The sequence below is a fragment of the Sinocyclocheilus grahami genome, unplaced genomic scaffold (assembly GCF_001515645.1).
Source record: "Sinocyclocheilus grahami isolate Dianchi unplaced genomic scaffold, SAMN03320097.WGS_v1.1 scaffold348.1, whole genome shotgun sequence".
Classification (NCBI taxonomy): Eukaryota; Metazoa; Chordata; class Actinopteri; order Cypriniformes; family Cyprinidae; genus Sinocyclocheilus; species Sinocyclocheilus grahami.
Window position 1 is genome coordinate 764,199 of NW_015505527.1, and position 21,004 is coordinate 785,202.

A 21,004-nucleotide genomic window follows, 5' to 3' on the forward strand; every position below is an offset into this window, starting at 1 on the left:
ATATGATTGATCTATGTTTTCCCTCAATGAAATTATAATAGATTAAAAGGCAAGCAGTGAGTGTCAGAGCTGAATGAGGGTATCTCAGGCCATCACTGGGTTTGAAAGGTACCATTGAGGGAGATGCATGAAACACCCCCCAAGTTCCAAACCCAATTCCTGCTGGTAATGAGACTCGAACTCGTGACCTTTCGGTTACAAGTCTGACTCTAACCATTGGGCCACGACTGCTAAAAACACTGGATTTAAGTAAATAATAGGCTATGCCTAGTTACACGTGTTTACATAAAAAATTAGAATCAATGAGAAATAACTGCCCTTTTGCTCTTTTTCCTGTGTATGGTGAAAATGACTCTCGTTTTTAGCTTTCATCGAATCCTAAATAATACAAAAGAAACCTAACAGACCTAAGGTTGCGTGGCTCATTAATAACTTGTGTAAAGCCGCCACAGACTGAACTGCACATGTTACTGGCAACAGGTGCGACTCTGTTAAGTAACAGTACAAACACAGCTAAACACTTACAAAGATATAACGAGTTTATTTAATTTCTCTGTTAATGATAAACACATACATAGATGCTGTCAAGAGCGTATTCAGTCCTGACAGATATAGTGACACTTAGTGAACCAATGTGCATGCCATACAGCACTTTAAACCCTAGTAAAAATCTTTATCTATTTTATTCAACAGAACTTACCTCTATGGCAGAGCTCAGAATGGACAGACATGACCGGGAGGCAGTAGAGGATGTTGCTCCAGTGCTCAGGAGAGTCGCGCCATTAGTTTTCGTGGTGTGTCTGTTTCTGTCCTGAACTATCCGAGCATCCTAAACAAGCTCGCATCTTCCGCGCGCACAGCACGCGACAGACTGCGCAACAGCTCATCTCGACGCTCTAATTGGTGCGTCAAAGCATGTCACCCTCAAAATCCCTGAACACTGGCCTTTATATATGCCATAAAACCTGGAGCAGAGCCATAGGGTACAATCACCTATATATACACCTATAATAACTATTTATTAATTAAAATAATGAAAAATAATAATAATAATTAAAAGCTTTTAAAAACAGAGATACTTTAAAGGGATCGCTATTTTTTTTTACAGTAGCCTAATTGTTTCATGCAAAAAAAAGATACATCTATATTTATAGTTATAAATGATAGGCTTTATATTAATGTTATATAGAAATTATATATTTTAAGTGTTATTAAAAAATTGTTATACTGTTTGTGAATTGCCCTTACAATAATTTACCATAGTAACCATAGTTACTGCCGTCACAAAAAGTTATAATACAAAAATAATACAAAATACAAAAATAAATAAAACTACCACTTTTCATCAAATGACACAAAATGGCAACTAGTTTTGAATTAGGAATCAGTGTTCTGATTCCATATTCGCTATGATTTTACAGTTGTAAAATAACTGTAGGAACTATTGTATTTTCACATAATTTTTTTTACCATTGTAGTACAGGTGCAGCGTCTTGTTTGCAATCAGTGAGCTATATCGCCATCTGCTGGCCTTAAATACTAAAATGTAATGACACCAACTGTGCATCTCTAGTGCTATTGTGAATACATAAAAACAAAAAAACACACTGACACAAAATGAATGAGGAATGTTTTATTACATTATTAGCCTGCTAGATACATCTTATGAAAGTGCAGTTATTTTATAAAACATTCGAGACAACTGCTTCATTCAAAAAAACAAAGTCTACAGAGTGCATAAACTGCTACCAGGTTTTTATTTTTTATTTTTTGACTGTGATTTTTTCACACTGGCTTTGCTGGTCTTGATAATAATCGAGCTGTCTGTGACTTTGGTATTAAAGAATTCAACCATGAACTGGTTCTTCAGTCTGTGGAGAAAGTGAATGTACCTCACTCCTGACCCATACTTGGAGAATGCATGGGAGACCTATACACATAAACACATGTCATGTGGGCACATGAACATAAAATACTTACAAATATAAATACATCAATACAGATGTGCATGTACATGTGTACTACCTTTTTCCAGGTGTGTGAGTAGCACTCCAGATTCTCTTCAGGGTTATATGTGTGCTGCTTGATGACCGTCTTACCATCAGCACCCAAGAGCTTCACATCAAGCTGATAGATAGATTTATGAAGCTGGCTTTCCTCATACCTACACATGAGGAGAAACACCCAGACATTTTAAGTGAATATTAGTGTATATTAAACCTGTGATTTTGCCTGAAATTAGATAAGTCCCTTCAACCAATAATTGCAACAATACAAACTGATTCAAAAATAGAAAACAGTTATGCGTCACAGATTCAATTGTCCAGCTATGTCAGAAATGAATTCAGATTCCTTGGTGCTTTTTTCTTTAGCTGCAAATCATTCGAAAATCCGATGAAAACCAGGAAGACATTGCATTACAGCAAACTTCCTTTTAACTGACATCCATTTTAATTTTTGACTCTTCTGTGCAACTCAGTTTGCAATTACTGTTAGAAGATTGCTTAGACTGCAAACTATTTTTATAACCGGTCGTAACTCACCAGTCCTCAATGATGATCTCAGGCTGAAAGTCATCCAGCAGTTGGTCCCACAGACCCTCTGCTTTCAGGTCCACACACTGCTCTAAAGCGAACCACCTGAAGTTAAGAAACACAAAGACCATGTCAGAGAGATTATATATACTTTTTCTCACCCTGAAGAACTGACAAGCTAAGTTTTTTCTAGAGTACTGTAAGGAACACTGTATGAAAGTTTTCTGACAAGTAAAATGATCTCTATTGTACTGGAACATGACCAATGCCTTTATAGGTTTTTGTGACAAAGATAATTTTTCTCACAGAAGTGAGACTCACCTGTACTGAGGCAGATGGCAGACCACAACCCCGGGGGGAATTCCACTAGTGTCATGAGGTAAAACTTCTGTACTACTTTTCCAGCCAGAGAAATTACCTACAATTAACATCCAGGTACAAGATTCAATCACCTTTTTATTAGCAACCAAAGACATTAAGAACAGCAAAGGTTTTGGGTTTAAAGTTCAATCTATCAACAATTCGTGTTGTTTTAATCAAAGATATAATAATACACATTTCCATTTAAATTCAGCAGAAGTGAGCTCATGGTGAGATTTTTAGGCAGCGAACATACTGTTTTGGCTGTTGACTCACCATCGGGCTCAAACTGAGGTGGTTGGTTTGGAGGAGGTGGCATTTCCGATCGAGGGGTTTCGGGTGGTGGGACGGTGTGGTTTACACCTGGTTGTTGAACAGGAAAAAAAGATGATTTTAGCTAAATAAAATCGTTCAGTTTCTACTGCAGTAAAATTTAATTGTTTTTCAAATTTTTATGTCAAATATCCATTTAGCCAAATAATAAAAACATCCATATAATTAAAGACAACTTTTGCAGTAGTATTTTAATAAACAGTCTACAAGTTCCAACAAGGCACATTTTTGGTGGTGCATTTCGCTGCTACGTTTTGGCATTGTTTCAGTGCTGCACAAATTCATTTCTTAAATTCACTATAAAATAACTAAAAAATAACTAGTATCTTGTTTCTTTTCCCTCTACATCCACAAAATCAAAACATAATTCTTCCACAAAATGACAACAAAGGCATGACATTTCCTTTTTACATCTTACACAAACAATGTTAGTCGAATTCATATAAGTTAATAAGTTTGCATAATATTCACAGATAAACTACAGGATTTTTTTTACTATAAAGATAATGCCACCTACTAGCTGTGTGATTTTTTTTTCCAAGTAGCCTGTAGATAAATTTAATTTCATATTAATTAAAAAAATAGGAGTCATTTTATTTTAAAACACAAATCAAGTCGGGAGTACATAAAATTAATAATTTAACAAGAAAATAACACACAATTTATGTACGTGCAACTCTAGAGTAACGCTCATGGATGATTCACCCAATTTCTCAATAGTTAAACTAACGGTGTAACAACTAACCTGTGTTACAACCATATCCTTGATCTCCTCTACTCTATCTCAACATAATAATGTTGCTTTATACAGTTACAACAAAGTTCAAGCAGAGATTTATTACAGTGCGAAGTAGCGCTAGCTAGCCAGAATGGTGTGACGTCATTACCGTAAGGCGAGGGGTTCTGCAGAAGGTTGCGTTCAAACGGCTTCTTCTCAAACACCGATTTCCAATCCACGCTGGCGGGCATGGGGACACCGTGAGCCCCCAGTTGCCATTGCGAGTCACACTTCTGTTTCCAATCAGCCGCCATTTCAGACTGTTTTCCACGCAGTCCACGCACAGCAGACACGAGGAAGTGCTTTATTATGGTCTGCCCCACCCAAAAAACTGGTTCAGAACAGCCTTCTGCATTTACGCAAGGTCTACTTAACTGCACTTTACTCAGAAGTGAGTCACTACAGACACAAATGACAGACCACCTGAAATTGAATAATGTCAAGACACTTATATTTGATAGTGTTGAGTGTACATTAGGATAGAAGGCAAAAAATGTATGTGTTCAGAGCATTTCAAAAACGTAATTTTTATCACAATAGTTAGAGAACAGGTTGAGTCAAGTATAATTCATAAGCAGCACTAACTTACATATAGCCTACCACACCCATAAAGACAACATCAAGGACTTATAATGTCAGCAAAGATTTAAAGTTCTGTCCAAGGCTGCCTGAACAAGCAGGGTTCATTGCATCAACCAAATTCATCAGTATATCTTTCAAATAAATGTAACTTAATAGTATCTTGAAAATGCATATGCACAAACCCAGGATACGTTCAAAAAATAACCATAAAAATATTTTGAAGGGGTCATATGATGCGATTTCAAGTTTTCCTTTCTCTTTGGAGTGTTACAAGCTCTTGGTGCATAAAGAAGATCTGTAAAGTTGCAAAGACTAAAGCCTCAAATCCAAAGAGATATTCTTTATATAAGTTAAGAGTCAACCACGCCTACCTAAAACGGCTCGTTCTAACACGCCCCCACATGTCTACGTCACTATGTGGAAATATTAGCATAATGCCGCCCAAATGTGCACGCAAAGAAAGAAGGCGTGGTTTCAGGAACGCAGTAGTGTTGATGCAGCCATGTCAGGGAGATGCTGTGTGTTTCAGTGCGAAAGCAAAAGCACTTTATTTGGCCTTCCGGAAGTAGATGCAATTAGGAATCATTGGTTAAGATTTATTTACAACAGAACAGTACAACCCAGATGTTTGAATTTGTGCAATGCATTTTATGGACGACAGTTTTTTGAACCTAGAAGAGTACAAGGCTGGCTGTGCACAAAGGGTATTTTTTCTATTTCTAAAAAAAAGGGTAAATTCCGACTTTGCTATGACAATCTGGCGCTTCTGAATCAGTGACTGTAAGTATGTTTTGTTACTAGTTTAAGTATTTGCTATTGACTGTTCAAATGCGGAGTTTTGCGCAGCGCAGAGTAACGCGTCGTGTGTGTGTGTGAGGGGAACAGGGTCACATCACAGGAGAGTGAACTGTCTGTCAGAAATCATAGCATGTCAGCTGTCTTAACCGCGGCTTGTGTACTGCATCATCACTGTGTCTGTCACGCGACTCTGTTGCCCTTTCGGCTTGAACTGATGGTAAAACTAACGACATTATTAACTCTCTTGATATTTACTTTGAAAGCTTGAAGCTCGCGATTATGGTAAGGGGCGTTACATTTCCGACGAGTGCTTGTGGTGTTTGGCCAATCACAATGCACTGGGTCAGCTGGCCAATCAGAGCAGACTGCAAAAAGGAGGGGACTTTGTTGAAAAGGCGGGGCATAGAGGACCTACAATAATATACAGTTTTTGAAAAATTATGTTTTTTGAACATTAAAGCATGGCAACATATTCTGTTACACCAAATACACAAAATAATGATCTTTAAAATAGCATCATATGACCCCTTTAATCTACAAATCTATTTAATTAAAAATAATGAATATTTGCTAAAAGAAAATCTTATTTCTCAACAAATACATTTTACTATAGAGTTTAATTAAATTACTTAATGTTTAGATTTACATGTGTAAAGATTTAAGTTCTTTATTATTTATATAATATATTCATATTTTATAATATTTAAAATATATGTTAAATACATATATATTAATACTAAAATATAATTGGCCTTATTAATGAAACGTGTGTAATGAATTTCTGTTTCATGAAACATTCAGGCTGATGCAACAATGTACATAAAAATATTTTACAAACTATTTACACAGAAATCTCTTCTGCTTGTGTTGCATGAATGAAGCCATGCACAAATTGTACGCATTTTCTTCCTTATCCTCAGTCAGGACCTGTGATATTGTAAGCAGATAAGAAAAAGAGCAGAGGCCACCTAAGCCAGCGTCTCAAAAAATGCATCTAGATGACCCTCTCAACCACATCCCCCTCAGTTGCTGTGGTTTACATACTGACTTAAGATCTAACGCCCTTTCTGAAATCCTGAGCCTTGCCAAATAAACAAAGGCCTGGGACTTTTTAAACAATCTAAAGACAAACACCAAACCAGCTGCTCCCACAAGCATCCACCCAGTATCTCCTATTAATCATATATGAAACAAGCATTCCAGATAATAGAACAGTTTCACAAACTCCTACGTTGTTACAGTGTTTAGTCAGCTTCCTGTGTTGCATACTGTTGTCACAACTCAATAATATACTCAGAGTCAAGGTTAGTTTTGCAAGCTGTATTTTATGAACTGAGCTGGTGCATTTTCTAAAGCTAAGAAAATGCTTGTAGAGAAAAAGGGTGAAAAATCATATGAACCACAGACATGTTCTGGTGTCAATGTTGTGGTAGTCAACTCAGAACACAACAGCGCTTCAAGTGGAAACAAACTAATACTGCTCTCTGAGCAATTGCACACACAAAGACCAATTACACTGCACTGGTACTGGTTGGATTAGAAAATAAAATATATATAAATACCTAAAAATAAAACACATAAACAGTGATTTAAAAAACAATGTACTGAGAAAAGATATGGAAAATATGAATGCTTTGTAGCCAGTTCTTTCAAAAGAGTTGAGTTTAAACGTGAAACTTCAATGTTCACAACTCCCTCATCATTTAATTCATTTATCGGTGGTTATTTATTGATTAATAACTGATTAACAACATATTCTTTCATCTCATTGCTTGTTTTATCACATTCTCATAATCCTCACAGCCAGTGTTGGGGAGTAACTGTTACGTAATTTAATTACAAAATAAATGTAACTGTAATCAGTACAGTTACTAAGAAAAAATGTGTAGTTAAATTACAGTTACTTATGAAAATGTTAACGATTACAAAGGGGATTACATTTGAATATTTACACACATCCACATACAGATTTAACTGATTTCTTTCCTAAATTGCACTGATTACTCTGAGACATATGGCCCTATAATTTCCGCGGAAAACACTGGCGCTTTTAAACCATTTTTAATGGTTTTAATGGTTAAAAATGTATTGTTTGTAATGTTATTTGTTGTGGAAATCATTACAATTTTCTGTGATGGTTTTATTGTTTTTTGTTTGTTTGTTTTTTTCAGTAGAGACATAAGCCTATATCTGTTTGTGGCTGCTGTGTGTCATATGACATATTTTAGTTGACATTGTTATAGATTACATCTAGATTGCAGCGATACATGACATGGTGAAAAATTACAGAATGAATAATAGGCTACTTAAAGTAGTTTAAAATGAATTTTAAAATTGTGCCCACTAAAAGCACAAGTGGCCCCTGTCTGGCCCCCCCAGTTACTGTGGTCTAGAACTGCCCCTGCTAAGGCGGACGGAATATGCCAGATTTTGGTCGAATAAGTCAAAAGTATGTCATTACATTTGAATCAAAACGCAATGCTTCGGCTCGTGCGCTCTCCGCGCCTCCAATCAGAGTTATCAATGCGAGAGACAGAATGGAGTGGACTGTGGCAGCACACAGGTGGAGCAGAGAAGCAAAACTACTGTTCAGGGTTTCAAGTGCAGGTCAGTTTCATCTGTAAATATGCTATTGTAGTTTTGTCTTTGTTTACTTAGTTAAGCAGCAGCAGCCCATTGCTCATCAGTCATCATTGTTTTTTGTTTGTTTGTTTTTTTCAGTAGAGACATAAGCCTATATCTGTTTGTGGCTGCTGTGTGTCATATGACATATTTTAGTTGACATTGTTATAGATTACATCTAGATTGCAGCGATACATGACATGGTGAAAAATTACAGAATGAATAATAGGCTACTTAAAGTAGTTTAAAATGAATTTTAAAATTGTGCCCACTAAAAGCACAAGTGGCCCCTGTCTGGCCCCCCCAGTTACTGTGGTCTAGAACCGCCCCTGCGAAGGCGGACGGAATATGCCAAATTTTGGTCGAATAAGTCAAAAGTATGTCATTACATTTGAATCAAAACGCAATGCTTCGGCTCGTGCGCTCTCCGCGCCTCCAATCAGAGTTATCAATGCCAGAGACCGAATGGAGTGGACTGTGGCAGCACACAGGTGGAGCAGAGAAGCAAAACTACTGTTCAGGGTTTCAAGTGCAGGTCAGTTTCATCTGTAAATATGCTATTGTAGTTTTGTCTTTGTTTACTTAGTTAAGCAATGAATAATAGGCTACTTAAAGTAGTTTAAAATGAATTTTAAAATTGTGCCCACTAAAAGCACAAGTGGCCCCTGTCTGGCCCCCCCAGTTACTGTGGTCTAGAACTGCCCCTGCTAAGGCGGACGGAATATGCCAGATTTTGGTCGAATAAGTCAAAAGTATGTCATTACATTTGAATCAAAACGCAATGCTTCGGCTCGTGCGCTCTCCGCGCCTCCAATCAGAGTTATCAATGCGAGAGACAGAATGGAGTGGACTGTGGCAGCACACAGGTGGAGCAGAGAAGCAAAACTACTGTTCAGGGTTTCAAGTGCAGGTCAGTTTCATCTGTAAATATGCTATTGTAGTTTTGTCTTTGTTTACTTAGTTAAGCAGCAGCAGCCCATTGCTCATCAGTCATCACTCAAAATACTGTATAAAGGACATCATTATTAGGCTATCTATTGTAATGTTACAGTAGTAATTTATCAGACAAATAATCATATTTTATTATAGGTTTAGGGGGAGCTAGGGCAGACAACAACACAACCCTTACGAAAATTAACGATGATTTTACTATAAATCCAAAGACAATGGTTACTATTGTCAAACCATGGTAACCACAAATTAACCATGGTTTTTGCTTCACTAACCATAGTTTAACCATGGAATTTGTAGTAAAAATAAATATGAATGGTAATCCATTTGCCAAAAAAAACATGCTTACTGTACTTTTACTATAATAAAAGCATGGTTAATTTTTGTAAGGGAAAAACATGACTCATGTTCAGTATTAGGATTTTTCTATAAAGATATTGTAGCGATGTACTAATTTTGACATGTAGGCAATTTAGAAAGTATAGTTTTGTTAAATCTTGAGTATTAAAGTCATGTGAGAGATAGATATCAGGGCAAAATAAAGAGAATGAAAAGAAACATGGAAGTGAAGGTGCAGTTCAGGAGAGAACTTTAATTATTTTGCATGTCCCCAGCCTAAGGATTTAAACCTGTTTTATGTGAGGTCCATACACAAAATAGGGTTGTCCATGTTTCAGAATTTGTTGTGGGTGTATGAGTGTGAGATTTCCCGGCCTGAATTTTTTTTCTCAGTCTGCCCCTCTGGAAATTAATGGTGCAGACATGCACATAGGCCTACTGAAGCTTGCGGTGTTTTCAGCCTCTGCCGCCTCAATATATGAGTACATGAACACATAAACATCATCTCTAGAACTGCTCTGAGTCACTTCATGAGCATTTGACTTATTTTGAGAAAACTATCATCATATCATATACAAAAAGTCACCAATGTTTCAAAAAGACACCAATGTTTCAGGAGTTTGGTACACAGAATAGGACACATATAGATAACCATATTAGATAACCATATTTGAGTTGATGTATATGCTTTTATTTATTATTATTTTTTAATTAACAATTTTTTCCCCAAACCATTGTTAGATGCAGTGTTTCCTGTAGTTATGCAAAGATTTGGTATCAAAAAAAGTATCAGTAAACTATTTCTTATGATTTAAAATCTGCATTGAACTTCAGATCAATCTTAAAGTAAAAGGCGATACTAAAGTCTGATTTTGTGGTGGATGTGTTCAAATTTGATCATCGTAATTCAAGTGAGAAAGGATTTGGAAAGTCTGACAGTGTTGAGCACTACTGTAAGGTTAACCCTGCATGGTGTAAATGTTTGAAAATGATTAACAGTTGCAAATAAACATTCATTAGAAATTTAGAAAAGTAATCAAAAGTAATCAGTTACATTACTTTAATAAAGTAATTGAAAAAGTTACTATTACATTTTAAATAGGGTAACTTGTAATCTGTAACCTATTACATTTCCAAAGTAACCTTCCCAACACTGCTCACAACACTCTCCTTTCTTGTTTTCAGATTGCAGTGGCAGCAGGTGGCTATTAGGGAGAGTTGCTTGTTGTTCTGTCTCTACTGATGGGCAGTTCTAGAATTCTGTATCTATAGGATCTGAAACACAAATAATAACAATGCATCACTTTATATAGTGTACATCTGCTTCCTGAGCACAGAACAACATTCTGCATGCAACTGAAGCCACACAAACATCAGTAAATCCACATAAATGTGGCAAACCAGCAATTACAGTTCAATCAGGTACTCATTTCATGAGAAAAGTCCACTGGCTACAATCACAGAGAACGAGAAAAAGAATGTGAATGTGTTACAAAATAAATAATGTTGGGTTAACTATGTTTCTTCGAAATAGACTTTTCAGACATTTTCAGTTATGCTGTCAATATTTTCATCTATAACACACAGCATTATAATCTTCTGTCTGAAATCTATCTGGGATTTCTTACTAAGCTTCATAAATGCACATCAACAATGCAGTACAATATTTACAAAATCTACAAAAAAATAATAGTATTTCATATGCACTGTATAATTATTTAGAGAGAGAAATCCTCCATAATTATATAAATAATGTGTTAAGTTGGCCAGGCACACTGTGTTCTGGTTGACTCACTTAGCTGCACATTAATACACTTATTATATCACATTTCATGCAACACATGCCAAATGTACACACGATACACTCCTTATGTACTTATGTAAGTGGCTAGACTGCAGTCACACCCTTAGAGAGTGAAACAGTATGAACCAAGGTGTCCGAATAATTATCTGTGGTTCCATTAGCAGGCTCACACTACTATGAATATGAAAGGAGAAGTTTTCTCTCTCTTTTAGTGTGTCTGTAAGTATATTCTTGTCATTTATAAGATATGAAACATTTTGAGTTGGATTGTGCGGTTCTCAAGTTCATGTGGCAGTCTCACATAGAGTGAAACTCATTAAACTCATTAAAAGCAATTGAAATATAATGCAGTACAGTTATTGAAATGTTTCATATAGTGTACAATCAATTTACTTTTGTAAACTACTCGTTTACTTAATCTGTATCCATATGCATCATGCTAAGTTCTGCCATTAATCATTAACATCAAATTCTGATTTATATCAACTTCACTGATCGAGTTCTTTGCTGAGTCAATGCAATACAACCCAGAGAGAGAGACGGAGGATGGAATGTAGGAGTGTTGAAAAGAGAGAGAGATGAGGGTCATGAGAGTTTAACAAAAACATACACACAAACTCCTAAAAACCGATCTTCATTTCTGACATCATCACATACTTGATTCAGTAACAAAATGCTTCACTATTTCTTAGGTACTGCTGCAGTTTTTGGTAGCTTAACGAGTTAGTATTGGTTGATTAGCTAATATTTCATATGTTCTCTGCAATCTTAGACTCAACTGGACAAACTGTAACATCATTTGATGGACACATGCCATTCTGACACATAACAGACCTGCAGAGTTGCATTTTCCATGCATTTAAGTAAATTCAATTAGTTAATGTAATTAAACACTATTAGTGCAAAATGTTGTGCATCATTCAGGAATACTAAATATAGTAAGTGTCAGACTATTATATGAATTGAAAATGAAATTCCACACCACTTCAGGTGACCTGCGAGACCTCCTGCCTGTCCCACTACCTAACATTTTTTACAAGCATGCAAGCACATATGCATATTTACATGTATTCAAAAGCGAAATAAAATATGCAGCAAGTAAAACCTAGGAGATAAAACAAAAATTGTGCAGAAAAGTACGAGGTGTAACAGACATGCACACACTGTACCTTAAAAACCAGCTTTGGCTGAAGGTCATATGGAGTGTTTAGATTCATGTAACCCGCTACCCTGCCAAAGGCCAAGTATATTATTAGCCACTGCTGCTTGTTAACTTGCTCTGCTTACCAAGACTACTGAACATGATGATGACATGGCCTTCCAGACCCACAGAGTCATACACACAACATATAATTCTCCACGGAGATTCCGTGCAAGACATTTTGAATTCCAGTTCCAGAATTCCAGTCCAGTTGAGTCTCACTTCCACTTCCACATTCTGTTTGTGTAATATGTGTGTGTTTTAAATGAGACTTGGTAGTTTTCATTCTAGTTTGTTAGTAGTTAACTAATCATGCATCTTGCACCATTCCCTGACTGTATTTCTTAACAGGACATCGTTTGACAGATAATTTGAAGCTTTAGTATGGTTCCCTTTTTCTCTGTTTACTTAAAAAAAAAAAAAAAAGTATAATCGGATGTATTGCACATTATGTATATGTTTAACAAGAGTACCTAGTATACAAGAAATGCAAATGAGTAAGAAGACTTTTTAAAACTCTCACACTGTCTTCACTTTGTGTTGTGTAACTGTCCTGTAGTAGCTGGAGTTGAGTGTCTGTTGTTTCACTGTATACGCAAACACACTTATGTTACGCAAGCTTCCTCTTCTTCCACATGCTCACCATTCTGACACCACCTCACAGACCTAGAAAGATAAGACATGACTATACACACCCAACTGAAAGGAATAATGTTCAAAGATTGGAAGGCATTTATCAAATTCACTGCCGTTCTATTTGAAAATAAATGCTGTTCTTTTAAACGTTCTATTCATCAAAGGATCCTGAAAAAATGTGTCATGGTTTGCTCAACAATATTAAGCAGCACAACAGTTTCAGCATTGATAATATTAACAAGAAAGGGCACCAAATCAGCATATTAGAATGATTTCTGAAGGATCGTGTGAGACTGAAGACTGGCTGCTAAAAATTCAGCTTTGTCATCGCAGGAATAAATTATATTGTAAAATATATTTAAACAGAAAACAGATATTTTAAATTGGAATAATGTTTCAACCCTATTTGTACTATTTTTGATCAAATAAATGCATAAAACACTACTTTCAAAATAAGACACTTCTTTCAAAAACATTAAAAAATCTTACAGAACCCGACCATTTGAATAGTAGTGTACTTCTAAAAATACTGCTCAGTATTTCTAAAAAAAACTACTTCTAGATAGATCGATCTAACGGCAAGCTTACTATTTGTACAGGGACAAACAGAAGACAGCTGTGTGAGTAAGTGGACATGGGGTGACACCACAGGGCAAGGCCACAGTGAACGACCCCTCCCCCTTATATATCCAGTACTGGCCATAGATACTACACCCTCCCCAACCAACCAGTCCTCAAATATTATTATCTCTTAAATCTGTGTTTGAAACACATGCCTGGAGCCACACTAAATCTTCAAGTCAGAGTAACGAATTGAGCATAATTGAGCGTTTATCTCTGTATGATAAGCTGTTCTGATATGTGTGTGCATGCATGACAGCTACTGGTAAGTATGTGAGCCATGGCAGGCCTGTTATTCACACTTGGTGCCATGTTGGAGATAGTTGGACTAGCATTAGAGTCCTGTGTAACCTAAAGCCTTGAGGCACAAAGATAAAATAAGCCAATACGGTTAACTTGAATTCTTAATGCATTACATAACAAAATGTATCAATGTGTTATACAAGTTGCAGCTGAATGGATTGCTAGACAGATACATTGGGGGAGGGAGTTACCCATAATATCCAGAGACCCTAGTACTGGGGACACTCACGGGGCCTCCCTGAGTGAGAACATGTTTGTGTGCACGTGACCGAAACTGGAGATGGAAATACCTCATTTTGAATTGCATAAATACGAAAAAGTAGACACAACAGTAAACATACTCTCATGGCAACGTAATTAGAGATGTAATAATTCTGGCAAAAATATGTTATCGTCTGACTTGGATCATACTAAAGTTTTATAGGGTTTTCCCCCCAATTGCAGTCATGGTTAGGGTTAGAGGTTGGACTTTATGGTTATGTTTAGGTCTGAGATGTACGCTTTTCAAATTATTACGACTTTTCATGAGATGGAACTGTTGGTGCACAGTTGAGAGTCTATCAAATTGACTCACATCAACTGTCTTCCTTAATTCACGTTCAGTTCATACTAAAGTGGCAGCTGATGATCTTTTACCCCATTGCATAAATATGCCATCTAACATGAACAAATAAATGAAGTAAATATGACACTGCAGCAGACTTCACCTGCAAAACCACTAAGTGAATTTGCACTAATAATGATGTGATGGACAGAGCCTACCAGCTGATTTTTTCCAAAGCCATCGGCCTGACGTGAGCACTTCTAATAACTGTGGTATGTTTGGCAAAAGTGCTGCTCAGCCATTTTAGCATGGTAGACCCTCCATGCCCCATCACCCCCTCCTCCAACCTATACCCTACTTGAAAGCTATGTATGGGGCGGGAAGTGTAAAGGGATATGGGAGGGGAGGGGGGCTCGACCCACAGCTGCCACCTCATCTAAAATTCTTGGGATCTAAATGGAAGCCTTTCTTACACTAAACAGGGCATAAGAGACTGGGGCCACCCAATCAGAATTCAGTGAGCTCTAAAATGGGCTAGCCAATGGCTGCAGGGGCTGGTGGTATATAAACCCAAATCAGCCTCTTCTTGCTTGGGTGACCCCTATTTCGGCTTTGGTGAGCAGGATCTGATCCCAAGGACTGTTACCACTTTTATTGTCTTGTGTGCAGGTAAAGACAACCTTCTTGAATAACCATTATTCAGTGAGAGAAGAGAAGACAGAAAGCTTAAGAAAAAATATCTTAAAAATGAAAAATAAATAATTTAAAAAAATGAAATGAGATAAAATAATTTAGTAAAAAATGCAAGCTAGCGGAATACTCCCCGAAAAAGAAGAAAAACAAAAACGTCTAAAGTAAAATGGAAGTGGTTTGTGGGGCTGCATAAATTTTCCAATTTCATATGTATGATGTTTAATATGAAGATGTATGTTCTTTTTCATGACAGAAGTACTTGAGTGTAAAAGTGTGAAAGGCATCTGTTGATATATTTTTAATTTTGTGCATGTTCAAATATTTCGGGTGAGGAACTAGATTGGTTGACCTGTGCTATGAAATGTGGGAGCAGATGTCAAACATGTGATATGCAGCTGCTCTCAGAGCATAATTGGATACAGCTATAAAAACCCTGGGACATGCTTCTGTTTCTCCAACTGACACGTATGGGACAGGTTCCCTCTGCTGGCTATTTTTAAATAAGAACCCGTGGTAAGCATGAGAGAAACTTCTGATAGCTGTATTTCACAGAAATGCCACAGAAAACCACCACAAGTTAATAGCAGTGTTAGGATTTGTATGTGTTAAATTATAAAATAACACAACAAAGATGTGATTAACATGTGAGTCTAAGGAAACTCTCAAAGGTCAGACTGTGTAGGAGCACTTTAATAACGTATAAAACATTAAGTGACGATATAGGCAGAACACATTGCAATATGTTCGTAGATTTTTGGAAAAAGTTTAAGATTATGTGAAAGTAAATGAGAGGGAGTGGAGACCTTAGTAAAAATAGTTCAGTCTACATTTAGACCTGAGAGCGTCTCTCCCATTCCTGGACCAATCAGTCATATCATATAACAAGTGAGGACCTCAAGGGGAGGTTGCTAGGATACCAGTCAGACTGTTTTAATGTGTTTCACAGGTTATCATTTATCACAATCCAGTGGAAGCTGATGTTTAAGCAGTTATGTTTCTGCACTGAATACAGTTTAATTGATTTCAGTCAACATGCTGTAAAACATTTGGAAACCATCTGGATATACTAAAATGGTCTTTTTTTATTGCAAATTTGCAAACATGCTGCCAGCTTTTACACGCTTGGTTTAGAAAACTCTTTTCAATCCTAATTGACTTAACAGAATTAGCTAAACTTACGTTCCAATAGTTAGACAGGTGAGACATGCATATGTAGAAGTAGTATATGATTATTCAAAGAATCAAATGCAAACATTCTTTCTCACTTGTCCAATCTTCAGTGTTAGAAACGCAATCATGCCTTTCGGAAACACCCACAACAACTTCAAGCTGAACTACAAAGCTGATGATGAGTATCCAGACCTTACCAAGCACAACAACCACATGGCCAAGGTGCTGAGTAAGGAAATGTATGGCAAGCTTAGGGAGAAGCAGACCCCCACTGGATTCACCCTGGACGATGTCATCCAGACCGGTGTTGACAACCCAGGTGAGTAAAGACATCAGTGTCACATCCTTACCAAATATTTCAAACCTGGATCACTTCAGAGAGCACAACATGTTTCCTTCCTTCATATACTGACGAAACGACATCTTTCTCCAGGTCACCCCTTCATCATGACCGTCGGCTGTGTTGCTGGTGATGAGGAGTCCTATGAAGTGTTCAAGGATCTCTTTGACCCTATAATTTGCGACCGCCACAGTGGATACAAGGCAACTGACAAGCACAAGACTGACCTCAACTTTGAGAACCTGAAGGTACAAAATAGAAATAACAAATAGTTTATGAAATGTTAGAAATCAATGGACATAGGCAATAGATGGAACAATAAACTGTCTCCTTGAATTCAATTATTTATTTACTTGAATAATGTGAAATGTGAGTTAGTAAATAAATATGAAAAACAATCCATATGACATGGGTATGCTTTATATCAAGAATCTACTGCTTAACAATGTTTGGGAATGTTCTGAAATGAATTAAATCTCTACTTGTAGGGTGGAGATGACCTGGACCCCAACTATGTTCTCAGTAGCCGTGTGCGTACCGGCCGCAGCATTAAGGGATATGCCCTGCCCCCCCACAACAGCCGTGGAGAGCGCAGAGCTGTGGAGAAGCTGTCTGTTGAAGGTATGCTGTCATCAGGGATTAAAGCAAAAAAAAAAATTTTGACTGAAAATTTTTCCTCAACCAAACCCCATTCCACAGCCATACCTGTCACACACCCAGTTTAAGAGCATTTTTCTTCTTCTTGTAATTAGGAGCGCTTGTCCTTCTAATTTAAAAAAATTGTAATCAATAATAAACAATTCTGATCAAGAATTAGTCTTCCTAATACGAGCTGACATTTGACTCAAAGTGATTTCAGGGGCATTTTCTTTTTACCTTTGTAAATGCATTTTTCTAATTTTATTAAATGTATGCAGTGTTTCCTAGGATTTTTTCCAGCTGGGATGGCAGGACTTTTTGCTCATGGACCACGCCCTCTCCCCTCCCCACCCAAGAATCACGTGCACTGAGAATTGGATTTATTTAAGTAAATAATAAAATAAGAATAAATAAATTAATGTCAATCAATAGCACAAACAAAAACAATAACAAGAAATGTTTTCATTTAGGTCTAACTATAATCTACTCAACTGTAAAATAACACTGGATAGTCTTCACTGTATAATGAAAGACAGCAGCAGGTTTATTTAGGCTGCTGTCTCTTTAAGACCTCATGCACGGATCTAATATACTGATACACATGGCTCTATGTTTACTTTTCTTTTTAGGAGCAATTGTCCTCCTAATTAAAAAAAATTAGGAGCACCTTCTGATCAATAATCAAAAATTCTGATCAAAAATTAGCCTTCCTAATACGAGGTGACACGTGACTCCTTAAAGTGACTTACAGGGGTATTTTCTTTTTACCTTTTCAATGGCATAATTTTCATCTGTCAAATTAAAAAATGTATGTTTATAACCTTTTTACAATTTCTATTTAAAACAATATAATAATAAGTAGAATAAGACAAATAAGTTACCAATCATATGAAATTAGTATTAATTCAAATGTAATTTGTACTACAGAGGGTGCACAGAAGAACACAAAAGTGGCTTGTTGTAGGTACATTTTCAGACGTTTAATGAGGCTCAGAGGTGGCAGGAGTGCATTTAAATTAATAAATGAATGTGGAGATTAATGTTTTAAATATAAAATTTTGAATACAGAAATTGTTATAAGCGCAGAACCTGCGGGAATGAGTAGAATTATTATTAATAGCTGCAATCCTGCGCCGAAATTCAAGTCCTGCTGTGTTCTCTGCTAATAACCCGACTGTGAATGATGCGAGCGGCGTTATGTTGTCAGTGAGAAGCTGCAGCCGTGGCGGGGATGATTTTTGGTGTGCCGGCAGAACAACAATGTGCTACATGTTTCTTTTCCACTCATTTTTTCCAATTGACGGAAATCCGTCATAGCGATGGAGAACTTTAATCCCTGTGTCATTACAGTACATGTGTGCACAAATCAATGTAATTTAGTATTGATATTTTGAATACACCTCTATTTTTATATTCAAAGTTTTAGTAATTTTTTGTGCTTTTGTCATTTTTATTAGTTTTGATTTTTATTAGCAAGGGTGTATAGCACAATAATTCTACAATAACAATGTCATCTGTAGAACGAGAGTATGCATTAGAATCAGTATAATCAGTATAATCACTCCTTCGTTCTCTAGCTCTGAACAGCCTGGATGGAGAATTCAAGGGCAAGTACTACCCCCTGAAATCCATGACCGATGCTGAGCAGGAGCAGCTGATCGCTGACCACTTCCTCTTTGACAAACCCGTCTCCCCCCTGCTGTTGGCTGCTGGTATGGCCCGCGACTGGCCCGATGCCAGAGGCATTTGGTGAGTCAAATCATAATGATCAATTATGGTCTCATTTCAAAGGCTGCACCCTTCGTAGGTCACATTTGTCAGTCACATACGTCATCAAGGTTGTCTCATTTCAGGAAAGTAAACATTATATGCCTAGTGAAGAGTAAATTACTGTAATTTATTTTCTAATTTGGAATGTAATGGTCAGTTTCTGATTTTTTTTTTGTACTTTTATGAAACGTTACATTTCCAACAAATGAGTGAGAGATACCAGATGACTGGACAAAGATGATGTAGGCTATAATTAATCGACACTGCACAAGCAAGAGTGCTGTTGTTCTGATTACCCATGTGAATAGCCACACCAGTTGCACAATGGCGAGTGTAATATCAACATTATATTAAAAATAAGTTAATAGAGTAACTCACATTTAAGACAATATTGCCAGTGACTTAGTTTTTGTTGAGGAAAAGAAACCACGTTCTTTGTCTCAGAGCAGCATACAGTAGTGTTTCGTTCCTGAATGAGTCAGTGTTTTTGAATGAATTGTTTGAGTGAATGAGTCAGTGACTTACTCATGAAGACAGACACTTGCTGCCACCTACTGGTGAAACCTGCATAAAGTGCAAACAAAGACGAACAGATTGCGATACAATGAAAAGTTTAGGTGTGTTGCGTGAGGGAGATTGAACCTCTAGAATATAGAAGATAAGTGTGATACAAATTAGGTTTTGAATTGTAAATAAATTGTGGTGCAGTGGTTTAAGTAAGGCCTATGCTTTAAATACAGGCACAATGAGAACAAGACCTTCCTGGTCTGGGTGAATGAGGAGGATCACCTGCGTGTCATTGCCATGCAGAAGGGTGGCAACATGAAGGAAGTGTTCAAGCGCTTCTGCGTTGGTCTTCAGAGGGTATGGAGAACCTGTACACATAAATGCACATACATAGTCCTCTGTTTTTGACCGCAGTGTGTAAGCAGGTGTATGTTCTGCTTCAACAGATTGAGGAGATTTTCAAGAAGCACAACCATGGATTCATGTGGAACGAGCATCTTGGTTTCGTTCTGACCTGCCCCTCCAACTTGGGCACAGGCCTGCGTGGTGGTGTCCACGTCAAGCTGCCCAAGCTGAGCACACATGCCAAGTTTGAGGAGATCCTGACTAGACTGCGCCTGCAGAAGCGTGGCACAGGTATACAAACCCTGCCTGAACACACTGTACAAATGTTGATTGATGATATAAATGTCATGAAGATGTGGTATAGTTAACATCTGCTCCATTTGTTGACCTCCATCCTCATCTATTTTCTCAGGTGGTGTGGACACCGCTTCCGTTGGTGGAGTGTTTGACATTTCCAACGCTGACCGTATTGGCTCTTCAGAGGTTGATCAAGTGCAGTGTGTAGTTGATGGTGTCAAGCTGATGGTTGAGATGGAGAAGAAGCTGGAGAAGGGCGAGTCCATCGACAGCATGATCCCTGCCCAGAAGTAAAGCGGGAGCCCTTCCTTTTTTTTTTTTTTTTACAGTCCATCGTGCAATCTGACATCAGTGCAGAGGAAACTGCTGCTCAAAAAGACAGTCTCGCCTTTGCATCTGTCTTGCTTTCCTTTTTCCCTTCTTCTTTATTTTCCATGTCATTTCGCCATCACTTTTTTCCACTTTTCTGTTCAGTTGGTAACATCTTGGGATCAGATTCCCGGCGCAGGTGTGAGCGCCTGTCGTCGAGGCTTCACATTAATTTCAGTCTTGGTTGTGATAAGTGAATCAATCAAGTTGTATTTAAATAAAAATACCCCATAAAACATAAACATGTCTTCTATTTTTTCAAATGATATATATTATATACATTTATAAATGTGTGTGTGTGTATACACATACGTATCTTTATAAACTATTCATTTTGTAATGAATTTGTTCAAAGTTTAGATGAAACAGTTAATGAATAATTGAACATATATTATCATAAAAAAAACATAAATTATGTTCTTTATCTTTTCCAACCAGGCAACAACTAGAGGGATAAAATTTTGCACA

At 37.1% G+C, this 21,004-nt stretch overlaps 2 protein-coding genes across 2 annotated transcripts; one reads left to right on the forward strand and one right to left on the reverse strand.

Moving 5' to 3' along the window:
• Positions 1-1,753: 1,753 nt before the first annotated feature.
• On the reverse strand, positions 1,754-4,347 carry LOC107548479 (F-box only protein 50-like). Its single transcript, XM_016229182.1, has 6 exons — positions 4,115-4,347; positions 3,171-3,257; positions 2,856-2,952; positions 2,544-2,639; positions 2,026-2,164; positions 1,754-1,930 (listed from the first exon to the last, which is right to left on the reverse strand). The coding sequence occupies exons 1-6, from the start codon at positions 4,257-4,259 to the stop codon at positions 1,757-1,759; spliced, it is 738 nt and encodes a 245-aa protein (XP_016084668.1). The 5' UTR covers positions 4,260-4,347; the 3' UTR covers positions 1,754-1,756.
• A 10,632-nt stretch (positions 4,348-14,979) lies between these two features.
• LOC107548480 (creatine kinase M-type) lies at positions 14,980-20,778 on the forward strand. The gene is made up of 8 exons (XM_016229183.1): positions 14,980-15,075; positions 16,380-16,588; positions 16,703-16,857; positions 17,098-17,230; positions 18,826-18,997; positions 19,759-19,882; positions 19,972-20,161; positions 20,283-20,778. Exons 2-8 carry the CDS (start codon positions 16,396-16,398, stop codon positions 20,459-20,461), a joined length of 1,146 nt encoding a protein of 381 aa, XP_016084669.1. The 5' UTR covers positions 14,980-15,075; positions 16,380-16,395; the 3' UTR covers positions 20,462-20,778.
• The last annotated feature ends 226 nt before the right edge of the window (positions 20,779-21,004 follow it).

Coding starts and splice junctions, on each gene's coding strand:
- LOC107548479 (XM_016229182.1), bottom strand. CDS start 4,259: ATGGCGGCTGATTGGAAACAGAAGTGTGACTCGCAATGGCAACTGGGG. Junction 2,640..2,855: donor TGCCATCTGCCTCAGTACAG/GTGAGTCTCACT, acceptor TCTTAACTTCAG/GTGGTTCGCTTTAGAGCAGT. Junction 1,931..2,025: donor ACTCACACACCTGGAAAAAG/GTAGTACACATG, acceptor TTATGTGTATAG/GTCTCCCATGCATTCTCCAA.
- LOC107548480 (XM_016229183.1), top strand. CDS start 16,396: ATGCCTTTCGGAAACACCCACAACAACTTCAAGCTGAACTACAAAGCT. Junction 16,858..17,097: donor TCAACTTTGAGAACCTGAAG/GTACAAAATAGA, acceptor CTCTACTTGTAG/GGTGGAGATGACCTGGACCC. Junction 19,883..19,971: donor TCTGCGTTGGTCTTCAGAGG/GTATGGAGAACC, acceptor CTGCTTCAACAG/ATTGAGGAGATTTTCAAGAA.